Source organism: Sceloporus occidentalis, unplaced genomic scaffold (assembly GCF_023333645.1).
Source record: "Sceloporus occidentalis isolate IW3139 unplaced genomic scaffold, rSceOcc1.0.p SCAF_7, whole genome shotgun sequence".
In the NCBI taxonomy this organism is placed as follows: Eukaryota; Metazoa; Chordata; class Lepidosauria; order Squamata; family Phrynosomatidae; genus Sceloporus; species Sceloporus occidentalis.
The window spans coordinates 24497686-24523613 of NW_028316987.1; the positions used below are offsets into that span (position 1 = coordinate 24497686).

Consider the following 25928-nt stretch of genomic DNA (forward strand, 5'->3'; position numbering starts at 1 on the left):
GCCTTACTTTTTTCTGCACCAGTACCTAGTAAAAGCCATAACAGAATCTAATAATCTTTTTCCTCTAGTATATATACACAAATGCCTGCAATTTCAAAATTAGAGAAGGTTTTAAATCTTGAGAGATGCAGTTAGGTGAGTACAACTGCTGCAAAACTTCGGATCATATCTCGGGAGCTATTCAGGAATCCCCCATAAGCATCCCGGTAATGAACAGAGGTTGCAGAGAAGCTTGGTCAATGCCTCCCTGCCTGTCTCTAGAATCTGTTGCAAGACATTTGGACTACAGTTAAACAGCTGTGCCTCTGCTGAACTACTCCTACCAATCACAAATGTAACTACTCAGGTTCGAGGCACTTACTACAATAGTTACGGAAGGCCACTGTGCAAGTTTCCAAAAGCAGACCCCTTCCAGCACTCAGTGAGTTTTAAATTGCTGAAGCTGAAGGAATCCTGAGGTTCCTTCTCATATGAGACAATACGTAATATAAACATTGTAAGAGACTACTAAAAGGCAACTTGCACGGCGCTATCAGTCTTCCTGTGCAATGTGCTACCTGTTCCATGCACATTCAAATGCATGGAATGCAGTCTCAGTAAGCCTGGCCAGCAGTTCATGAGTCCTGAGTGTTAACTTAAGTAGACTCATCTGCAGTATATGGCTTCTTGGGCAAACGTTTTTAAAACTCACTAATTCCACCACTGATAAAAAGTCTCAAGTAATACCAGGGAGAAGAATTACTGCCTTTTTAAAATTGCTATTCAAATGACTTCAACTTTTATAAGAATAGCTGTCGTAAAAGATGAGCATGTTACTGCATTGCTATTTCGTATCCAGATATTTATTTTAGGCTATTGTTTTGATAGGATGAACTAGGGGGGAAATTTTTAAGACTATGTATTAATTTATAATTGGAAGCAAATTCAAAATCCTAGGAGAGAATAGTGGCTGGCTTCTAGCTGTTGGAACTAGTTATTTGATGGTGGATTTTTTTTTGTTGCTTTTAATTTACAAAATCTGCATCTTTTGTTGTTCATTCACTTCCCTCCCCCCTTTTCTTCTTTAAATTTGTTTTAATACTTGCTCCATATTGAATATTGTTTTCCTCGCAATCTGTTGAACTTCAGCAATCCATTAGCCTGCCATGTTCACCTATTTTTGCACTCCTTGGACACAAAGCTTTAATGAGGAATTGAACAGAATGCAAATGCAATACTTTTTAAAACTTAGTATTTACAAGTATGTTTAACTGTACAGGGCTAAGCACTACTTTTAGTATCTTGTGTCATTTCTGTGCTCTGTAGACTTTTTTTCCTCTCTCTCCACCTTAGTACTTTTGCACTAAGTTTTGTCACTGTAACCAATTGTAGAACTGCCATTATTACCAACAATTTGCACTTAACCCGACTTCATCTTTGTTTGTATACACTGTGGGGGCAATGGAAATACTGTCATGGTACCTCGGGTATTTAATAGCTCTTGAAATATGCTGTAAAACTGTCCAGAACTACTATAACTGGTTTTATAACTGAAGTAAACAAATGTGAGAATTTGCTTGAAGTGAAATGTTGTTCTCTATTGGTTGTACTCAAGTGTTGTTCTTTAATGGTGAGACGTTATTTTCCCCTTTGCTTCCCCCCCGTACCGCCAATTCTGTTCTTCCTGATTTTTGTTCCTGCATTTCAGGCTCTCTTCAGAAGTATCTGGCCTCGGGGCTCTGTAATCTGTCCCAGCATGCTCTAGGACTTGAGCTGCCTGAAAGGACTTTTCCAAAGCCCCATGAGACAATGCTTTCTATGGACTAATCGACAGAGGAAATGGTCATTTCTAACTTTATTACTCTGAGATCTCAAAATAAATACTTTTACTCTTTAAGCAACTGGGCTTTCTAACTCTTGTGTTGCTTTCATTCTTATTCTGGCGTAATGGACTTGAAGCTCAACACGATACAGCAAAGGACTAGTCTTTCATTTTTGTAGATGCTTATGCTCTAGTGGTTAGAATACAGCCATTCTATACAAAATATGCCCTATTAGTGTTTTAAATAATTATATATTCAGTATGTAGAGATTTAAAATCTGTATCAGATTAGTGGATACACGAGCGGTTGCTGTTTTAACTTTGTGGCTAAGATGCTGGCCAAGTACAATATCTATGATCTGCCAGAAAGCCCAGTCCTTAATTAATAATTAAAGAGTTGACAAAAGTACAGTTAAGTCATAGCGCTTACTGAGGAAGAAAAGCATTACAATCCAATACGACATTTTAAAGAGTAAATTCACACAGCTACTGCACGATAGCCTTGGAAATTTTTGTTGTACTTTATCCATTGTGCAAAAACTTTGTGTCTTGGTCATTCAACACGAGGTATCACACAAATGGATAATGTATCTCACATAACAAGTGCCTTTTAAGATATTATTGTATACAAAGGTTGCCACATCTGGGAAAGGGCAATGGAGATTCTGTTATTTATTATGACATTCCATGAACTTAATGAGAATTTTGATGTGCTTTCCACAGAATAGCCTCCTGTGCCACGTTTGCAAGCTATTTTTTAAACTGAATGAAGTGTCAAACACAATTTCACAAAGCATAACAAACTATATATATCCAGGAAGTAGTAACTAGTTTGTTAGTAGAATCATTAGTCTGAAGGTTAACAAAGAAGATTGGGTTTCAGTAGCTTTGCTGTGGCATGTCCACTTTCAAACTTAATTGTTGCCCCCATTTTATATTGCTTAGGACAGGAGGGTATATTGACCTTCCACAGAGATGAGAAGGAGAAGAAGCTGCAGCATGGAAGTGGAACTTTTTTCCTGTCAAAGGGACCGAACAGACAGACCAAAATAAAGCTGCTTCGAGTCACTTTGGAGGTATGCTGTTTAAATGATGTATGCATCCTAAAAGGCCGGAAGCTGTGCTAAAGCTGCACTCCAGTCCTTAGGACTGGAATGTGGCTTTGATGCAACTTCCAGCCTCTTAGGACGCATGCATCATTTAAATAGCATACCTGCAAAGTGACCAGAAACAACTTTATTTTGGCCTGTCTGTTCGGGCCCTAAGTTATCATAGGATCAACTGCTAAACCTGCAAGCAGAGAAAACCAGTATCACAGTATAATCATACATTAGAATATATTTGCAGTAATACTGATTAGTATAATCCATAGCAATCTTTTAGGAAAAAGCATTTAACTTAAATTTTAACCAGACTTAAACATTTTAGATATGTTGGTTTCTTCCCTACATACAAATCCAACCATAGCATTCAAATTGCCTTGGAAATGAATAGCTATTGGTATGCAGAAGTGAAGCAACAGAAATTGATGACTTAGCAATACTATAACACTTCGCCTAGGAGTAAATCCATTAACCTTTGAGTAGAAATGTTTATGGCTGTGGTGTTTTGTGGTTTGAAATAGTTAAGATTATGACACAAACTCAAATTAATTGCTGTAAAAGTATCAGACATTTAATTTTTCACAGTGGCCATTATTCAAGTCTCTATCTTTAATCATTCTAAATGATTCTAGAATATCCAATACTTTGGTTACATCTAAAAGTAACAAAATGGATAGAAATTTCCCTGTGCAATCTGATTTTTCAAACTGAGGAATGGTTTGTGATAAGGCATGGAACCTGAAATCTCTGGAACTGGCCAAATCCCAAACTATAGCAGAAGCAGCTCTACAATTCCCAATTGCATCTTATATCCCCACCTAACAGTACAGCATAGTCTCAGACAGTCACAGCTGGTGGCTCCATTACTGTTGGAGAGGAGGCAACCCCTGTTGGTTTTAACAACAATATCCTCCATGCCGCATACAGGTGGTAATACAAGCTAGCAAAGTGCTAAATCCCATTCCTAATATAGGTTCAGCATCAGGATAGTTTCCGTAACACCTGGAGGAATTGCGGAGGAAGCTGCCATTAAAACCAAGTGCAGTTGCCTCCTCTTCCTCCAAAATAATGGAGACATCAGTTGTGCCTGGTCAAAAGTGCTTGGCTGGCACTTGATTAAGTGTTCACCTCACCATGAGGAACATACGCACGCTTTTATGGATAGTTTAAAAGATACACCTGATACAAGCAGAGAAACAACTATAAATTTAAATGGGAAAGCAAAAATTCTTTTTTATAAAAATGGTCTTGCAATTTGATAATATACAAACCTTTCTGTGCTTAAACCAAAGAAGCTTTTTACAATCAGTTTTAATATCTGAAAAATTATTTAAACAAATACTTTACAAAAAGGTGACTTATGTAAAAAGTCATTACCCCTACAGACCAGGAGATTAAACTCCATTCCAAGGTAATTACAACAAAGTTCCTTTTGCCCTCCAATCCTGAGAGAGCAAGTCCTGCAATTCCTCTTCATCATCACTGCCGATATCATCCTCTTCCTTAGCCTGTGCAGCTCTGAGCATCATAGCTTCTTTTAGTTTATCTTTCATTATATCCTGCCGGTCACGAAGTTGTTCAACACGACGGAAACATTCACTAAGATAAAATAAAAACGTTATTTTGCTTTCCCCCTTGACCAAAGCAAAAAGGTTAACTTATGTATCTTAACATTCAGAGAGACTTTAAGTAGAGTCATCTCATGTATCCTTTTACATTTTTGGACCAACAAAGATGACTTCTCAAAGCCAGCATATTCATTTCAAGCCTATGACTATGTTTTTAAAAAAAAACACATATGTGCCCATAACTTAAAGAGTTTTTACACACCTAAACTTCTAGTACTTTTCAGACTGCTTTAGTTGCCCTTTTGAGGAGAAATGTTTGTTTAAGGCAAATCAGATAAGCTGTAGTTGCAGTAGGACCAATTATCTGTCATTTTATGTGGTAGTATATGGGGGAGGATTCCATATTGCCTTTTCTTATAGAAAAGAACCCCTTACAAAGTAACTCCTGTGTACCTGTTGCAAATGCCTTGAGTACTGCACTCATTCATATTTTAGTGCATACACTCAATTCATGCACAGTGTTGGGATGGCCAGTTAGAGATCACTGTCAGCCAGTACCAACTGAATGGATATTTATTTTATTTTATTTCATATGCCTGCTTTCTCCCAAAGTGGGACTGAAGGGAACTTTCAAAGATAATCAGCTAAGAAACCTTAACACTAAAAATTTGAAAAACCATGAAAAATCCTCATATTAAACAATATAAGGAAGTCAACCTAGCCTCCTGTGGAACACTCCCAGCACTCGCTTCTTTCATCTTGCATTCTCCAATTGAGCTGGTGTGCTTCAAGAAATCTGCTCACCACAACTGCTGTTCTCATTCAACCTTTTTTAGCCTTCCAAGGAGCACAAGGTTTCCTCTCAAATATTTTAAAGCAAATGATTTTAAGCTACCCCTCAGACAGTATAAAAGCTTGTTTTTGCATCTTTTTGTTTTATCCAAAATAAAACTAAACAAATTATCTATTTTCTGTTTCTCGGAACAACTTTTGCCTCAGTTAAGCCTTGCACGTTTGCTTGAATGTAGGTCTGCTCAGAGTACCAGTTTTGAACCAAGATCAGAAAACCACAAGCACCGTTTATTACTTTTTTGTAGATCAGTAGGTTGCAATTTACAGATATGTGAACCAATGAAGAAACAGTAATCAGCAATCATCAGTGAGCTTATTTCTAAGTAAATTGTATAATAATGTCAGGTTGCCAATTGTAAAATAATGTCAGGTTGCACAATGCACACCATCCTGTCCACAGACATGCACTAATTCACCATACTCCTGGAAATTAGTTTAACCTTCTATATCTATTTTAAAATGCCATCCTAGCAATTTTTATTACAGAGGAAGGCATACATCCAACAAACAAATATAAGCCCGAAAAACCCACAAAAAACCACAAATATAAATACAATTTAGAACTGTAAAATTCCTCATACGTTATTGTGTGACTTCTCTCAGTTACACTCTTTTAAACATTTAAGACAGATATAGTAAAAGAAACAAACATACACTGGCCAAATCAAAGGCATGATTGAAGTTTTTCATTACATTAAGGCCCAGAACAATCCAGTTTCTTGCCACACTCAGTACATAGTGTTTAGATGATGCACGCCCCAAATGCAGGCAGAAACCACACTAACACTGTATCTTCCCAAAAGAACCAGGCAAATAAGGAGCGGAAAATCTACTCCTTTTCGGTGGCCCAGTTCAGAAGCATGGCAGCAGCCCGAATTGGGGCCTGGCACATGCAGTCGCTGTGGCTGCAGCACAAGCAGTGCCACAGCAGTCCTTTTGGCCTGTCTGTTTCGGTCCTATGCCACTGCTTAACATTAATACACTTTTGAGAAGTCCTATTCTCAAATAGCTTTTGGAACTCAAGTTATAATCTACTTACATCTGCTCATCAATTTCTCCAATCTGACGGTCAAGTCGCCCTTCTTCATCTTCCTCAGCTACTATAGCTTCAGAAATCTATCTCGAAACAAAACAAAACAAAACCAGTTACATGGTACAGACCAATTTTAGAATCCACTTTGTGGGGCTGTTTTCCCTCAGCAGAATCTCTTTAGCCAGTATTCAATAATTCCATTAGTAGCAACATTTATGTAGACCTTCAGATGTTATTGAAGTGAAAACAATAGCAAGGGATCATGGGAGTGGCAGTCCCATCCATTCCCCATCCCTGATCTACAGAACCTTAAGATGTTTTAGCAACATGAACATTGTTACTGATAATGATTTAAGAATTCTGTTAGCATGTATTTCCATCACCTCTTATCTGTAAAACATATTTTAATTTGTCATTTTCTTCAGCATATACTATCCCAAACTTAGGTGTCTTGGAGATGTCATGCAACCAGAAGTCAACATCTAACCAAGAAGAGTGCTTACACATCAGTAATGTTCCCCAAATGGGTCTGTCACTGATCTTGTATGAATATCCGCAGTGTTTATAGTACCAAGTATATTTTGAAATAGTATGACTGTTATATAGCAGTTTTCTTAATTCATGGGAAATGTTCTGCAACACCAGGCTTTAGCAGCAAAAACCACAACTGAAGTTGCTGGATGCTCACCTTCACAGCATTTACTACAAATTATTTTTTAAGCACTTTGTTGCAACATAGTTTAATTTAAAAAGTTGGCTGCCAGATTTATCTAAGAGTAAACGTGGAAAGGCAAAATTCACAATAAAACTGTTAATCTAACTCAAGGACAGAAAACAACTGTAAGAGCAGATACAAACTGAGATCTTGCAGGGTACCTATGATGGCTCAACTACAGTGACAAGAAGAAAAAATCTGTGGGTACAGCAGGGGTAAGGGGAGAGAGATAAAATCAATAGTGATGGGGAGAGGGGGAAGGCTGATAGCTTTCTGCAATGCCTGGTTTCTGGGGAGGTGAGATCTATGGAGGCAAGGCACTTTGGGACAGGTGGCCTGGACAATCTCCTGTCCCATGGTACAGACAGGGAGCTGGCAGCTTTTCCCTCCCACTGAGTGCAGCTCTAGGAAAAGTGCAACTATTTGGGTATACAGTATAAGCAGAAACCACCAACTGGATTCTGGTCATAGAATTTGGAATAAAATAACAGACTAAGGGGCTAAACAGACCAGCAAGAAACGCCAGCATTGTAGTGGATGGTGACTGCCCGCCCGTCGCTTGCCTTGTCTCTGCCCATCACGCCGACCAACCAACCCCACAACAAGCAGTGTCAAACCACTTCTTTGATGCAGCATTTAAGACAGGCTGCACCAAAGAAACATGGAAAAGCCACCGCAGCAGCAGCAGCAGCAGCAGCAGCAAAAATATCCCTTTGCTGCTCTAAAAAGGAGTTGCGTTTTGCTGATCCTTTTTGGCAAGACAAAGCGCTGGATCACACCCATGCCGTGCAATTGCTGCTGGCCCGATCTGGTGCTGAAAGGGACGGTGTCAAGCTGCTGCTTAGGGACCGTCTGCTTTGCCACTAAGTTTAGCAGATGCATTTTACTTTTATCAAGTATAATGTACCAGGGTTTAACAAATGGGAAACTCAAAAGTGTGGTTACCTGGGGAGAGGGGGAATTCTCACAGGAAATTTCCTTCAATTGAGGCCACCAACACAAGTCAAAACTCCAAAGAAGCAATTATAAACTAACAAGCAGGATTGACAGAAGGAGACAACCTAGTCTTACAGCATATATTCCATGCAGGGTATGTTGACAGATTTTTTTTTTAAATAGCAACTATAAGGATATGCCTTTAATTTTTGTGCAGCGTTGTGTTATTAAATCTCTTATCTGTGTTATTTGAAGACGGCGAGAATGCAGATACTTTATAAAATGAATTTAACTGACAAAGCAAAGCATCCAGTCAGGAAATATGGATGCCATATTCAGCAGTATTTCCAAATTCCAGTACTGTGTATAAATACATTTGGGAGCAATGCAAAGACAAGAGTACTAACTCACTGTATTGACTTGTCGTATAGCTTTCTGGAATTCATCCCATTCTTTGTCCATTTGATCCTTTGGAGCATCAACTTTTCGCACCTAAGGAAAAAAGAAAATGCTTTTGTTCATGGAGAGCTGTGCTCCTCTTTTTACCAACAATGTGTTTTAATCCATTACTGAGCAAAGCAAAAGTTTTTACACTGTTGTTCATGTATTGGCGGAAACGGCTCATCTAGACAATTCACAGCTTTATATGAAGATTCATTCCCGAACATTATATCTGAATGAAGGCAGGGCAAGCTAGGTATATGAACAAGAACTGGTTAGAGATATGAGATGTTAAGAATAATATGATATTTTAAAAAGTGTGAGAACTGAGAATTTCTAAATACCAAGGAATATGGATCTTATAAATCATTAATAGAGTATTCTGACATGGGATGGTTTTAAAACAACTTACCTTAACCAATGTCTTGGTTCTTAGCAGGAACAATACAGCAACACCATCACCATCACTGTTATTTAAACTATGCATAGTAGTCAGTTCACACTTTTAAAAGATTTGGCTAAAATGACAGAGGCCAAAGAAGAACAGAGGCACATCTGCTTGCAATGGAAAGAAAGAGTCTCTGAATAACTGAAAGGGATGAAACCCTACTTCCTCCACATTTGTTACTGCATCCATAACAAATTGCAGAGGATACATTATGAAGCGACATAGAGAGAAGTAGTAGGGAGAAATATGTATTCACTGTGTGCTAGGCAGAAAGGGGAGAATGCATTTGAAGCTGCCAAATCCTATAATGTAGAAAACAGGTAACAGATTCCTCCATAGTGCAGTAGCAGTGCAATTCTCAGCATACAGATCTTGTTTTCCAAATGCCTTCACATCTAGTCTTTAGAAGTGAAGAGTAACTCTACACTCCTGTTGGATGGGGGGAACAACATGAACATGAGGATGAGATACAGCATTTACCCAAGGCCACATAGCAAGTTGATTCACATCTGAAGGCAGATCTGAATCAGGGGCTTCCTTTACTCAAAACACTTTTTATTTTATTTCAATCCTACTGTCAACTACTGTACAAATGGGACTCAAAGTGGTTTACAATCAAAAGGAATTCAGTTAAAACATAAAACGAATAAAAGAATGTGGAAAATTTAAAAACACCATGGCCATCTGTCGGGTATGTTTTGATTGAGATTTCCTGCACAGCAGAGGGGCGGACTGGATGGCCCTTGTGGTCTCTTACAACTCTATGATTATAAGAAAATATACACCCACTCAATTAAAAGCCCATTCTACAGCAACTGAGGACTGTTCCTAAAGGCCTGCCTGAAGAAAAATGGATGCCTGCCTGCAGAAAGCATATCATAGAAACATTGTTCCAGTATGGGGAATCAAAGGAGAAAGCAATCACATGTATGGAGCAAGAGGATTGACTTTCCCTGACACTCTTTACACTTGTTATGCTTGCCATCGATTCATGGCCCCTCAGCTTCCCCATCCGTTTTAACCTCATTCCTTTCAACTGCCCACTCCTGCTTACTGGAGTGAGAATAATTCCAAGTGGTATGCAGAGCAGATTAAGGAGGAGTTGGTCATGTAAACCAGTGGTGAGATGAACAGATGTGTGAAGCTGCAGGTCTCCTGATTCTCTAGTACAGGAGTTCCTAACCTGTGCTCCGCAGAGCCCTTAGGGCTCCTCATGCACTTCCCAGGTGCTCCACTACTGCTCCAGGAAAATTACAATCCATCCCATCTTCCTTCCCTACCCCAATAGCATTACTCCTGAACACCATTAACTTGTAAGGCATAGGGTAGGCCTCTTAGGGGCTCTGCCATAGAAACCAATTCTAAAAAGGGCTCTGCGAGTCAAAAGGGTTGGGAACCCCTGCTCTACTAGACTCCAGAAGGTCATGAGCATCAAGACAGATATAATAATCAAGAGCAAGGAATACCACTGAGCTACAACAGTTCCATTCTGTTCAACCCACTGGATTTAACCCACAATAGCTAAATCTCTGTCAGGGATGTTTAGCCTGGAGAAAAGAAGGTTAAGAGGTGATATGATAGCCCTGTTTAAATATTTGAAAGGATGTCATATTGAAGAGGGAACAAGCTTGTTTTCTTCTGCTCCAGAGAACAGGACCCGGAACAATGGATGCAAGCTACAGGAAAAGAGATTCCACCTGAACATTAGGAGGAACTTCCTGACAGTAAGGGCTGTTCGACAGTGGAATGCACTTCCTCGGAGGGTGATAGAGTCTCCTTCCTTGGAGGTCTTTAAACAGAGGCTGGATGGCCATCTGTCAGGGATGCTTTGAATTGGATTTCCTGCATGGCAGGGGGTTGGACTGGATGGCCCTAGTGGTCTCTTCCAACTCTATGATTCTATGATTCTATGATTCTATGATTTAGGCATTCTACATATTATATAGGATAAAGTAATACACTGGATAGCAGGATGCAAGATGGTACATCAGGGAGAAGTAATTTCTTTTATCGCATGTAAGAAATTGCAAGTAACATCTTTATTGTGAGGAAGCATCCAAAATCACATGCCAACCCCACTGCCAGTCTGATCTCATCACATAGGCCAAAATTGTATCACTTTTCTTCTGCACAATGTGTAGATCTGCTCTTGGACAACAGCAGAACAGAGACATACAAACCACATGCCTATTCATGCTACTTAGCATTCTATGGCCAAGGATGTTTATAGGAATTAATAGGAAAGGCATGATATCTCTGATCAGACGATTTACAATTACATGCATAGATTTTATACAATTTAGTCTATCTCCACTAGTTAAGGGAGAGAAAAGGATATACTAATGTCTCCAAACTAATCTTGCCAATTCCTTTTCTCTTGCTTCAGAAACTCTGTTATAGATGGTGTTCAGACACCTTCCCACCCATCCTTGAAAACATAAGGGCTAGAAACATGCTCTCCTTGTTTATTTTAGGATACAATGCTCTCAATTTTCTACACCCAGTACTGAATCTCTGTGATTCTGCAAAGCTTCCATAAAAATTGCTGAACAGATAAAGCCCTGCTTGCAAATTATAAGCAGTCAGAACAAAATTACAGTTACTCATGCTTCTGTTGTTAAAATCAAGAAAACGTTACTTTGGGTACAATATATACTGGGGAAAACAATTTATGGCCCCAGAAATTGTTGGATTACAACTCTCATCATCCTTAACCAGTAGCTAAACTACAGCTGATGAGAACTATAGTCCAACAATATTGGAAGGCTACAACTTACGCAGCCCTGATCTAGATAACACTTCTGAAATGAGACTACTAGCTAGCATGTGACAACTGGAAGGGGGGGGGGGTCCTCACAGTAAATTTCCTTCAACTGAGGCCACCAACACTGACCAAAACTCCAAAGGAGCAATTATAAACCAGCAGACTGGATTGTACATGTTTACTGCTTTAAGAGTTCAAAAACAAAGGCTATCTCTTCATTATGGACAGTTTATAAGTAATTCCAAGATGTTTGTCTTCATTTGCACCATTGGTACCACATAAGAGAAGAAACATCAAAATTTAGCTAGCTGTACAGATGGGGAGGTAATTTGTAAGTGACTGTACCAACTGTTTAAAACTTTTCATCAATATGCTCTCCAGTCATCAACAAACCCAGAGACAGAACCATGTTAAAGTCTGAACTGCTAGCAGGAATATGCCTGCAAGCATAATGTTGCAAAGAGACATCTAACACAAACTTATGAAAAACAGCTGAAAATGTTACTACAGAAAACTAAATTGTTTATGGAAAGACACCAAGAAGCATTTTAATGATTGCTCTAACTGAATATCACATCTACACAATCTGAGTCAGCTGGATTTAAAGACATTTACTGTGGTTTTAAATAGATGAGATGGACCATTCAACAATTATTATAAATATCGTTACTGAATTTTAAACCGGTTTGTGTTTTCATCGTACAACTGCCTTAATTATATTTTAGAATGTCTTCACTTACAGTTCTATGGTAGTTATTTTTTATTTATGTTATGTAAGTTGCCTTGCATCCAAGCCATGGAAGAAGTACAAGACCTAAATAAACCAATGAACAGCACAAGTACTTACTTTTGCATCGACTTCAGGATCATCAAAAAATCCCTCTGGCAAGGCCTCTGCAGTGTTTTCTCTCCTGAAATGTTAAGGGGACAGCTAATGCTTACCGTGTCAGTTTTAACACTTTCAAAATAGTAGATTTAACTATTTCAAAACAGCAAATGAAATGCCAGAGTAAATAATGCAATGCCATCTAGGGTGGAAGGAGAAGAAAAGCCAACATAAAAGGCAATAGTATTAATAGCATTGATTATACAGCTAAGTTTAATTATCCCAGCCTTCCAATATCATCATCCTGCCTTACTACTGAAATTAGGACTCAGGGTGGCTTACAATTTCAAGTAAAACAGCTCAAAAGAAACAAAAAAGTGAACATTAAAATAGGATTAAACATTTGATAATATTTAATATAAAATGATTTAAAAGGATTTTAAAAGATAACAAGCTATTTAAACTGTTCAGTCTAAAACAATACAGCACTCTGATGCAATTCTTTAAAATCTTTCTATCTGAAAAGTCAGCAGGAATAAATAGGTCTCTACCTGTCCATGAAAAACTGTAGGGAGCAGGGCATCCTAGAAAGAGACTCCAGAGTTCAGGGGTATCGACCAAGAAGTCCCTGCAACATGTGATGGTGGAGGAACTGAGAGAAGGGCCTCTCCTGATGATCTCTGGGCCCAAGCTGGCTCATATAGGGAGATACAGTCTGCTAGATAGCTTGGACCAAAGCTATATATATGAAGCTATATATATAGGGGTTTTTAGGTCATCACCAGCATTTTGAATTGTGCCAGAAACAAACTGGCAACCAGTGGAGCTGTTTTAACAAAGGAGTAGTATGGTCCCTGGAATCTGCCCCAGTTAACACTTTGCCTGCAGCTCTTTGTACATTTCAACCTAGGGGCCAATACAGGTTACAGAAATAGCCACAAGTTATTATAGTTACAGAAATAGCCACAAGTTATTATAATCTGAGGTACTGAACTTCTGAAAATAAGCAATTTACTTCAGAAAAAAAATTAAAAGTGTTTAAATTGGAAACATCTCATCAGATTATGACTTTAAAAACAACACCAATATGCTTGATGTAGCATCAATTATGTAGCATTCTAGCATTGATTATGTGAGAACCCAGGCACATTTATTTTCTTTTATTCAACAAAATAAAACAAATTGAAGTGCTGTTGTCTAGAATCAGTCAGAAGATATACACAAGACAGATTTAAGCACTTTCCCCCCTTTCAACCTAGCACATTGTGAAGACACACTTCTTTCTCTTTCCTTCCTGTTTCACTCCCAATATGTCTTCTGTGATTTTTTTTTACGAAGGATACATTTACCTTTCCATAAACTTTTCTTGTGTTTCTGCTTTCTGTATAGAGCCAGAATGGGAGACCAGAGGTGCAGCTAAAGCTTTGTTATCTAAGTAGTCTGCAAAAGAAAGGCACAAAAAAGTAGATAAATGAAGCAATGCCTGAATAATATGCTCAAGACCTGAAAGTTTAAGATATATCAATTCCAAGCAGAATAAAATAAAGAGACTGACCAAGAAGGATGAACAGCAATAGTTTAAGTCTAATAACTATTTCACACAAAGCAAAATTTACATAAAGTCTGACACTCTGTAGACACTTAACTTTAGAACTCTGGAGTCAGTGGACATCTGAGTAACTGCAGCAATGACTGCTAGCTTTAGTGGTTTGTGAACAACTGGATAATTTCAGGAGGATAAGTCTATCTAAAGCTATTAGCCACGTCCAGTAAAGAGAAGCCCCATGCACAGAAGCAATATTCTTCTGAAGCTCAAATGTGGTGGCAAACAAGGCTACTGTTTCCATGCTCCTCGTATGAATTTCTCCAGTGGGGATCTAATTGGCTTTGGCTGGAAACAGAATTGTGGCCTAGATCTTAGGCAATTCCTGCATTCATAAAATATAACTGAAAACATGTATATGTCATTATAGTTTCTATTATTTACAATTAGGTATTGTTGTATCTAGTCTCTAGACATGTATCTGCTACTGTTAAAAGCAGCATAGCTTGCTGCTAATATTATCAATAGCAAATTCTTTTGAAATGTGTAGCCATCTAACGCACACATATGATACAAAGGAAATGACCAGACTAATGTAACATAGTAATACAGTGTGCCCACGTAAAAGAAAGGACCACTGTACCTACATAAATTTGAAAAGGGAGAGTGATAAATGAAAATTAAACCAATCATCTGGCTTGTATCAAGTCAGAAGCCATGAAATATATGGTTGTTGTTTCTTATCTATAAAATATTTAGAGTTCCCATATTGTGTGGTGTGTTATTTGCTTTCAAATCCGACCAATGGCGACCCTAAGGTGAACTTATCATGCGCGTTTCTTCAGAGAAGGTTTGCCATTACCATCCCCTGAGGCTGAACGTGTGTGACTTGCCCAAGATCACCCAGTGAGTTTTCATGGCCAAACCGGAATTTGAACCCTGATCTCCAGAGTCACAATCCAACACTCAAACTACTAAACCACACTAGCTCACATATTACCTGATGATAAAGTAGTAACAGCATCAGATTTCTGAGTAGATGCTGGAGTCACTGTATCCTGAACTGTGGGTTGTGAAGCGCTATCGTCACTGATTTCTTTTGGTGTTTCATCTGTGTTTTCCTCTTCCTCTCCATAGTCTCCTAATAATAAGCCACAGGCTGAAGGTTTTGGACTTTCCACTTCTGCTTGTTCAGTTTTGCTAAAAAAATCTTTTGGCAGCCTAAAAAAGAAAGATAAACCATTTTTCAAAAATTATTCACAGTACAAGTCAAAATAATAATAATTTAAATTTAAAAAACAAACAAACCACAACCCACTACCATTTCAGACACTTCAACTGCAATAGTGTCTGCCTTTTCCTTTGAAAGCAAGACACTCCCAATGTCTATAGTTGTAAAAGAGATCTGTGACATAGCAAGGACTGCAGAATCTATCGCGTAGTGCTTTGAATCCAGACTACAATGTCTAAATTGATCACATTGTGGAAAGGCGGGGTAGAAATAAAGATTATTATTATTATTATTATTATTATTATTAAAACTTCAAGTGTTCTGAGCCACAACTTTGCAAATTTCAAAGGTGCAAGGAAGTTGTATTACTGAGAGTAAAAGTGAAAAGGTTGAACTCTCAAATGTGAGTATAAATGCAATTTATTCCCAACCACATGTCATATTCCTCTATAAGGCAATACACACAAAAAGAGCTATAATGATGGAAGCTGCTTCCAATAGGTTCCCCTCAGAGAAAAAGTGATTTTCTCTTAAATTTCTCCCAAAGCAATGTTGCAAGCCACAGCATATGAATCTCAAGGTAACCTTGCTTTGAAAACCATTCCCTCTGCAGAATGACCCTGTATAATTGATTAAGAAAAAAATTATCTATGTCCTTTAACTATGAAAAAAGGAGACACATAAAAAGAAAACTAACAAAATGTCTAACTTACCCAGAGGGAACAACTTGTGGATGATCACTAGATTCTGAAAAACAGATATTTGTCAGACATTAATCAATATCAAAATCACCATCCACGTGAACTTCTCTGCCTTTATTTGAGTAGTTTATCATCAGTGATCAGTATACACAAACAAAATGTACAAAAGCTCTTCAAATAAAACAGTCAGGAAGAATTTAAACTAATCCATCAATATGAGATTTATCAAAACTGCAACCAAATCAAATAATGTTAACAAGCTTTATGTAATTGCTGCAAGAGCTTACTAGGAGACCAAATGAGTCTGCTCCATGTGATAAAGAAGCCAGAAGAAAATGAAGCATTAGGAATAGATTTTTAAATTCACTTGACGCATCTCTAGAGTCCTGCATTGACTTGAGGGTTTGAATGTTTGGGCAAAGTGGTGGTAAAGGAGAGGACACAACTGAAGCAGTAAGTAGTCATCAGCCACTATTTACCCCACAGCTGCCTCCATGTATCATGGGATAGGGCTGGACTAAGAGGTAGTACTGTGGACCCTAGCAACCCCTAAGTCTTGGGGGCCATAAATATCCACACTGCTTGGATGCTTGGAATGGCTCAGGATTTCATAGCCACCATGACAATCATGAGCTTACCTGAACCTATATCTGGACAACTATGGTGACAGAAGGTATGTTAGATTTGGTATTCTGTGGTGGAAGCAAGAAAGTGATGTGAGAGTTTATAATGAGCCCATTCTGTTCCCACTGTAGGAGTGGAGGACCAATTCTAATGGTATGTCTGCAGCACTCTATGAATCCAGGCAGTTTTAAAATACCACAGGGGAGTGAATGGTACAAGTGGCTGGTGGTTCTGTTGAGATCCAGAAGCCCAGGAGCATGGGGTAGCAATTAGGGCTGTTTCTACATGTCTGTTTCTATGTGCCTCAACCAAAGTATACAGTTCTGCTAGCTACATTTACTCTGATAAGCTCATAGCAAGATCAATGACTACATTCTGTATTGTGGCACACACAATTTAGCTTGCCAACACTACCATACTCACAGAGCCTACTCTGAAAATACAAAATGAGAAGGAGCTAGCTGCATATTAAGAGTTGGTAGCCAGCAACTTCCTTTCTCCATATTCCCAGGACAGGGAGGGGATAGAGAAGATGAATGTGTGATGGCAATGGGGGAAGGACAACAGCAAAAATGCTTATGTTGGCAAACTGAGCCTTACTGACTCATCAGGGCCTACTTGTCACAGGCTGAGTCCATCAGCAATTGAAACCTTCTAAGACCTGTTGTGACTGATTTACATTACATTTTGACAGAAGTGGAAGCGGATGTAGCCATGACACTGTGTGGTCCTATTGTTATGGATATTTCTTCAGCGTATGCAGTTTAAAGGTGTTTGCTAATTGGCTACAGGTCTGAGACCTACCACCTGATCTTCAGATGTGTGCTAGACCTGGCTAGTATCTGCCAAGTGCTCAGTGCCACATTAAAGGATGGAATAGTTCCATTGATTCTGAAAGAGGCAGTAATGAAGAGGCAGTAATGAAACAATTGAAAGGAGCCAAGTTCAGAACCTTGGCTACAGAAAGTTATCTCCCAATTTTCAATCCAACTTTCTGAGCAAAGTTTTAATTAAGTTCATTTTATACTCTACTTCCAATATTTTATTTTGTAAACCACCTTGAACCAGGCTTTATTGCAATGTTTTTAAAAACACAAAGTAAATTAGATAGCATTCATATTTAGATTTATTTGAGTTTGACTTCCAGCCTGGATATGGAACAGAAACTACCAAGACCACCCTACTGATTGACTGGCACTGGGAAATAGGTGTAAGTAGGTATAAGTGGGGAGTACATCTCTAATGGTTATCTTGTACTGCTCAGTAGTTTTTAATATAGTTGAGCATACTAGCCTATAAAAGTCATTACATAACAGTAATAATTACTTTACTGAATGTAATTTTGGAGCATGGGAGTCTGCTAATTCCAGTGAAGAAACTAGATCATGAATAAAAAAAAACAAACTAGGCAACAATACACAGTCTTATCGGATGCTTTAAACAGGGGTGGGCAAGTTTAGCATGTTCAAGAGCCAATCTTCAAGGACTTCCTGGTGGAACAGCAGACTACTTCAATTGAAAAATGGGAATGCAGGGACAGAAGGCAAAAATGGATAAGCAATTGTATAAGCCAATCCTCCCATGAATTGGCTGCTGGCATTTGGAAAACAGGTAGTATGAAAATGTCAACCTCCTCCCACCACTGGGCACCGTCTTGCTCCTCTTTCCTTGTTTCGACTATCAACTTGACAAACAAAGTTACATTGACAATTGAGTCAACAGGATCCCAAACCAATTTCTAACTTCTCCAAAAATAGTACTTAAAAAATGAAAAGCTGTTTTAAAATGAATTGCTCTTGTGTGCTTTCAAGATGTTTCCTAATTAATTCTTAATTTTATGCCAGTCTGTTTTGCACTGAACTCTCTTGGTTGCAAATATTTTGTTTCTATACCAACCCACAGTATAAGGCCTTAAAATATATTTTAATTAGCTTGGCCTGGATCCAGACTAATTTATAGTAGTTCTATGGATAGATTCCACTGAAATTTATGTAAAAAGTGAAATCACACCCACCTAATATTAATGTATCTCAAATTAAACAAAGTTTGGATCCAATATATAAACTGATACCACAAATCAAGATGTAAAATAGGTGGAAAAAATGAGGCCCTCCAAATATTGTTGGGACTACAACTCCCAGCATTCATCACCAATGAGAGCTATGACCGGGGCTAATTATAGTTGCAGATCAAAAACATCAAGACTGCTATATTTTGTTCCTTCCTGTTTCAAAACCACTTAAAAAGCAGCAGCAGTAACATCTTCTTGCATATCACTTCACCATTTCCTTCAGGATACAAAACAGTGTTCTTCAGGCAAGTAAATTGAGATTTACTAAATCTGTCGGTGGTTGGAGGCAAAACTTGTTGTGTGCATGTGTGAAAAGTGGTTCATAAATATACGCAAGCACTGGAAACCATCAAAAATAGATGTGCAGTAATCTTCAAACTATAAATAGCTATAAGCTGCAATTTTACTGTGACATATCCTGAAGTTTCTGCTAATCATCTTAACTAAACCAGATTAGCAATTGATGTAGATTAAGCACCTTCTCTATACATATACATTATTTGTTTTAGTGGTTTAGCATGTGACTATAGCATCTGAATATATTCCATTCTTTCATCAAAATGATAACACTTGAGTTCTATGCTAGTAATGCTTTTTTACTTCATGATACTGTTATCTTATAGCAGGGAATTCAAGTAGTAGCAACAATGGCTCAGATATATGGAAGAAAACTAGTGATCATCACCTACCTGATGATTTACAAAGACTACTGTGGACATTATACTGACAATTCCAGAAATCATGGTTCTTGCATGATTCTGCATGTCTCTTGCATGGTTACTCTCAACACTAATTTTTTTCTCACTCCCAGCAAGTAGTAAGCTGATTTACAACTATCAAACACTACATGTCACTCATGTTACCATTCCAGAAAGATTCAAATGCATATGCCTTCTTCTGTTGATTCCTCACACCCCTCACACCATGGGATGGGGGAGGAAAGAGCCACAGAAAAGCTGCAATTTTTACCACGCCAAACACAGTGGCCTGTAACAGACTGCCAAAATAAAGCTGCTTCGGGTCTCTTTGGAGGCACGCTGTTTAAATGATGCATGCATCCTAAGAATCCGGAAGCTGCACCAAAGCTGCACTCCAATGCTTAGGAATGGAGTATTGCTTTGGCATGACCTCCGGACTCTTAGGACCCATGCATCATTTAAATAGCATACCTCCAAAGAGACCTGAAGCAGCTTTATTTTGGCAGTCTGTAACAGGCCAGTGTTACTTTTCCATACCTTTTGCTTTCTTCTGTTCTGGAGACTCTGTATTTGTAGATTTTCTTTTGAGAGAAGATGAAGTATTGGGAATGGGTCCGGGTGTTGATTGTTTAAGTTTTAACTGTTCAAGTTTCTAGGGAAAAGAATTACAAACTACATGTTAGTGTATTGAAACTACACAATATATAAAAAAGGAAATGTTAAAAATTAGCATATTCTTCACAAATAAATATCATTGGCAAGAGTATGAACTAGCATAATTGAAGAAAGCCTGGCACATAATTTTAAATAACCAGGGAGTTATCACAACATTTATTTACACGGAATATGAAGTAAGTTGACATTTTCTAATGTAACCCATCCCTTTAAGGCAAGTATTTTTAATTACAAAATATGGCAACTAAATTTTGAGATCATTCCAAATCTCATATTAAAATTGTTCAAGATCAGGTTTCTGTACTTTCCAAATAAATGAAATACAACAACGATTAGAGCACACAATCCATCTGAGAAAGTAAATGATGGGACTGGTTGAGGCTTAGTTGTTTAGCATAGATCCACTAACACAAACAGGACTTGAGCCATGATTAATCTCAGTCCCAAAGATTTTCAGACTGTCTGTCCTAAAAATCTAAACCCCTACATACAAAATCAACAGTTACTATTTGTATAATATGATACATAAAGCTAAGAATATGCTGTCACAAAATATCAGACATGTTTCTTACCTCCTTGTGCTGCTTCCCAAGAACATGTGTTTGCCACAACAATTCGCTCTTCACAGAGACATTGCACAGAGAGCAGCTTAGGTTCCCCAGACTGTTATATGTAGCATTTATAAGTTAAGGAAATAAATACAAAAATAATCTACCTCTCAAAGCTGTCATTTTGGGCTATGTTACACTTTGAGCATTGTTATGAAAGACAGTGTTAAAAACACACACAATACATACTTTAAAAAATGGCCCAAAGTAGATGTTAAGATATTTTATAATTATTGGCCTAAAATTGTGTTGGAACTGATGTTTATCTCAAAGCAAAGTCCAGACTAGAGTAGACCTACTACATCAATGGGATTTACCTACGTGTTGACTCACCACTCAACAACTGATTGTTGAGTGGTGTAACCAACAGGATGTCAGCTGTTATCTCTTATCTTAAAAATACAAAAAATGTATTTAAAGATACAAGCCATTCCTCATGGACTTATATGATTCAAGAAATCCAGCCTCGTAGCAATCATTGCTGTGTAATATTCGCTTTTTCAAAACAAGCTAATCACTGTTCCAAAACTTTATGCTGCCAGAAAAAAACAAGCAGAGATTTCAGCACTGGACTTAGGCCTGTTACAGACAGCCAAAATAAAGCTGCCACAAGTCACAGTGGAGGTATGGTGTTTCAACAATGCATGCGTCCTAAGAGTCCAGAAGCCACACCAAAACCACGCCCCAGTCCTTAGGGCTGGAATGTGCCTTTGGTGCGATTTCTGGACTCATAGGATGCATGCATCATTGAAACATCATACCTCCACTGTGACTCGAAGCAGCTTTATTTTGGCTGTCTGTAACAGGCCTATGTCTCTGGAGACCAGGGTTCAATTTCCCACTCAACCATGGAAACCCACTGGGTGACCCTGGGCAAGTCACACTCTCTCAGCCTCAGGGGAAGGCGATGGTAAACTTCCTCTGAATGATGACCATCTGTCAGGGATGCTTTGATTTGGATTTCCTGCATGGCAGGGGGTTGGACTGGATGGCCCTTGCAGTCTCTTCCAACTCTATGATTCTATGAATCTTGCCAGGAAAACCAGGTGATAGGTTTGCCTTAGGGTTTCCCTAAGTCGGAAATGATTTTAAGGCACACAACAGCAGCCTAATTAGATTAAAGCCAATGATTTAGTGTATATTCTTGAGTGAGACAGAAACAGCAACATTTCTACTAAGCCTTTACTACTAGAAAACACAGCCTTTCAGAGAGATTTCCGAGCTTAAATGCAGGTACAGGAAAAGAGATCGGCACATTTGCGAAACACCAATTATTTAAGATATGCACATGACAATATATTGCTGTTGTTGTGTGTCTTCAAGTTGTTTCTGATCATCCATGCCTTTAGTGTTTCAACTTTCTATACATGGCTGTGAAAGCTGGGCAGTGAAAAGAACTGATAGGAAGAGAACCAATTCATGCAAAATGTGGTTCTGCAGGATACCACCAAATGCCAAAAAATAAATGGATCCGAGAACAAAACAAGCCTGAACTCTCCCTAGGGCTGAAATGATTATAAATGGAAGCCATTGTACTTTGGGAACTTATCATGAGAAAACACGACTCACTGGAAAAGACAATAATTCTGAGAAAGGTAGAAGGTAGTAGGAAAGAGGAAGACTATTCTTTAGATGGATAGACTCAACCACAGACGTGTGTCCGCAAGACCTCAACAGGGCTGTTAACCTGACATCATTTAACAACATGAGAAGGGGGGAAGCACTGCCATATGCTAGCAAATGGAGGCATCTCACAGGAAACCAGAAATTGCTTTCCAAAGAGACTTTATCGTAACCTTTTCAAAACTGCCACATCACACACCTGTAGTCTTCTGTGCCACAGCAGGGAGAAAGACAAGGTACAAGGGCTCAGGAAGCAGCCACGTTTTAACACATGCGAGGGTGGAAAGGGACTTTCGGTTTAGACTGAAAGCTCCTCAAGGCAAAAACCTCCTTCCACATGGGCCTGTTACAAACAGGCCAAAATAAAGCTGCTTCGAGTCACTTTGGAGGTATGGTATTTCAATGAAGCATGAGTCCTAAGAGTCCAAAAGCCACACCAAAGCTGCACTCCAGTCCTTAAGACTGGAGCATGGCTTTGGTGCGGGTTTAGGACTCTTAGGACGAATGCATCATTGAAATACCATACCTCCAAAGTGACTCGAAGCAGCTTTATTTTGGCCTGTCTGTAACAGGCCTTAGTATGATTTAGACATCTCTGGAAGCCCTGGAACACAACAACCCTGAAGTGGCTCCTGCTTTAAGTCCATTATCCTAGCAACCCTTGCCCTCAATACATTTCAGTGTTATAATTTCCAGCTCCTGAGCATAGTAAAAGAATTCAATTCTAGCCTATCCTCTTCAGCAGCACCTTTGAAACTCACTGAAAGGAAGAAAGTGGCAGCATGAGTTTTCCTAGACTTCAGTCTACTTGCTCAGATGGATTTGGTATTATTATTATTATTATTATTATTATTATTACAGTGGACCCTTGTTATACGCTGGTGTTTGGTTCCAAGATCCCCCGTGTATAACAAAATCCGTGTATGCTCAAGTCCCATTAAATATAATGACATAGCAAAACGGTGTCCCTTATAAAAAATGGAAAATCAAGGTTTGATCATCGAAATTTATACTTTTTGGAACATTTTCAAACCGTGTATGCTTGAATCCGTGTATAAAAAATCCATGTATAAGAAGGGCTGACTGTATTACTATTATTATCTAGAGACATCTTGTAGCACCTTTGAGACCAATTTAAAGAAATGGGCAGCAAGAGCTTCCCTAGCCTTCAGTCTACTTCTTCAGATGCATTATTAATAATAGTAATAACAATAATAATAATAATAATAATATGTAGAGATCTTGTGGCACCTTTTAGACTCACTGAAAGAAATGGGCAGCATGAGCTTTCCTAGAGTTCAGTCTACTGCCTTAGATGTATTTGGTATTATTATTATTATTATTATTATTATTATTATTATTACTATTATTACTATTATTATTATTATTATGTAGAGACATCTTGTAGCACCTTTGAGACCAATTTAAAGAAATGGGCAGCAAGAGCTTCCCTAGACTTCAGTCTACTTCCTCAGATGCATTTATTATTAATAATAGTAATAGTAATAGTAATAATAATAATAATAATATGTAGACAGATCTTGTGGCACCTTTTAGACTCACTGAAAGAAATGGGCAGCATGAGCTTCCCTAGACTTCAGTCTACTTCCTCAGATGCATTTATTATTAATAATAGTAATAGTAATAGTAATAGTAATAATAATAATAATAATATGTAGACAGATCTTGTGGCACCTTTTAGACTCACTGAAAGAAATGGGCAGCATGAGCTTCCCTAGACTTCAGTCTACTTCCTCAGATGCATTTATTATTAATAATAGTAATAGTAATAGTAATAATAATAATAATAATATGTAGACAGATCTTGTGGCACCTTTTAGACTCACTGAAAGAAATGGGCAGCATGAGCTTCTCTAGACTTCAGTCTACTTCCTCAGATGCATTCATTATTATTATTATTATTATTATTACTATTACTATTACTATTACTATTATTATTATTATTATTATGTAGAGACATCTTGTAGCACCTCTGAGACCAATTTAAAGAAATGGGCAGCAAGAGCTTCCCTAGACTGAAGCCCACTTCCTCAGATGCAATTATCATTATGATTAATCATGATGATGATGATGATGATGATGATTTTATGTGGAGAGCCCCTCCGTCCCCCTCCCCCTCCCTCCGGAGAGTCCAACGGCGCATGCGCAGGATATCTGGCGAAGGGGGCCTCCACCCTCGCCTTCTTCTTCCCGGCCGCCGCCGCCTCGCGCTGCTTGGCTCGCATCAGCCGCCGCAGCTCCTCCTGCCCCACCGGAGCCCCTCGGGGCCGGGGCTTGCCCCCAGAAGGCGAGGAAGGGGCCGCCATGGCTCCCTGCCCTCGGAGCAGCTCTCCGGCATCGCAGGCGCCTCGAGTCAGGAGGAGCCACCGTCGCGGACATTTTGCGTCACGCCTAAACAAAAGCGACGCCCCCTAGTGACGTCACTCGCTCTGCTTCCCATATAAGGAAAACGCGCTGGGGAGAGAGTCCCCCTTTGAGAGCGCTTTACCTGCCGTAGAGGATTATGGGAACTGTAGTTTTGTCAGACATTTGGGCCTTGTCTGTCAGAGAGACAGTCTCTGGGGCCACAGTGAAATACAGTATTTCCCAGGGTTCCCTAATAGCACTGAGGCAGAGCAGTTGAAGTGGCCTCAGGCTGTATCCACACTGGATTGTCACTGCTCTTTTCTGGCTCAAGGCTATGGAATTCTGGGAGTTGGAGTTTGTTATGGAGCCCAGAGATGCTGCTATTATTATTATTACTTTATGAAGAGAGATCTTGTATCCCCTTTGAGAACTGTCCACTATTACCAGGGACAAAATGTAGGACAAATTCGAGACCAAACTATAGGACAACCGCAGGACAAAACTCAGCCCAAAATGTAGGACATTTAAGGTCCTCCAATTTTCTTAAATGTCCTACATTTTGGGCTGAGTTTTGTCCTGCAGTTGTCCTACAGTTTGGTCTCGAATTTGTCCTAAATTTTGTCCCTGGTAATAGTGGACAATTATGGCCACCCACTCAAGTCCACTTCCTGAGATGCAATTATTATTATCGTTATTATTTTATGTAGAGAGATCTTGTAACACCTTGGAGACCAACGGAAAGAAAGTAATGGGCAGCATGAGCTTTCCTAGACTTCACTCGACTTCCTCAGATTCATCAGAGGAGGTTTGCCATTGCTATCCTCTGAGGCTGAGAAAGTGTGACTTGCCCAAGGACTCCCAGTGTGTTTCACAGCAGAGCAGGGTTATGGAACCTTGGTCTCCAGAGTCATAGTCCAACGCTCAAACCACTGGGCCATGCTGCTTCTGCACCGAGCTCCATGCTCACCTAAACTGAAGGTCCTGCTTTCACTCAGGTCTTTCGTGCGTGAGAAAAATGTGATTACTTTATAAAACAAAATATAGGGCCTGACCAGACAGGCCAAAATAAAGTTTCTTCGGGTCACTTTGGAGGTAAGATGTTTAAATGACACATGCATCTTAAGAGGCCAGAAGCTGTGCCAAAGCTGCACTTCCGTCCTTAGGACTGGAGCATGGCTTTGGCATGGCTTCCAGCCTATTAGGACACATGCAGCATTTAAACAGCATACCTCCAAAATGGCCCGAACCAGCTTTATTTTGGCCAGTCTGTTCAGGCCCATAGAAACATTTCTGCCAATGC

At 39.0% G+C, this 25928-nt stretch overlaps 2 protein-coding genes across 16 annotated transcripts in view; one reads left to right on the plus strand and one right to left on the minus strand.

The window, feature by feature from the left end:
• The window catches only part of LOC149309408 (poly(rC)-binding protein 3-like), a 256438-nt gene extending 249162 nt beyond the window's left edge, over positions 1 to 7276 (plus strand). For 13 of the 15 annotated variants that reach the window (XM_089532384.1, XM_089532382.1, XM_089532393.1 and 10 more), the window contains one exon: positions 1 to 2023. This exon is cut by the window's left edge and continues 1507 nt beyond it. Coding sequence is in view for 1 of the 15 variants with exons in the window: in XM_089532398.1 (XP_089388524.1) it covers positions 6783 to 6843 (61 nt within the window). In the remaining 14 variants the exon portion in view is untranslated. Of the gene's footprint in view, positions 2024 to 6782 lie in introns of those variants that run through there. The other 2 variants (XM_089532398.1, XM_089532390.1) reach the window with 2 other exon arrangements.
• LOC149309410 (zinc finger protein 830-like) lies at positions 3454 to 24644 on the minus strand. The gene is made up of 10 exons (XM_089532399.1): positions 24433 to 24644; positions 20603 to 20698; positions 19893 to 20007; positions 15975 to 16008; positions 15031 to 15251; positions 13837 to 13927; positions 12509 to 12572; positions 8420 to 8500; positions 6364 to 6440; positions 3454 to 4503 (listed from the first exon to the last, which is right to left on the minus strand). The coding sequence occupies exons 1-10, from the start codon at positions 24586 to 24588 to the stop codon at positions 4320 to 4322; spliced, it is 1119 nt and encodes a 372-aa protein (XP_089388525.1). The 5' UTR covers positions 24589 to 24644; the 3' UTR covers positions 3454 to 4319.
• Between the last annotated feature and the right edge of the window lie 1284 nt (positions 24645 to 25928).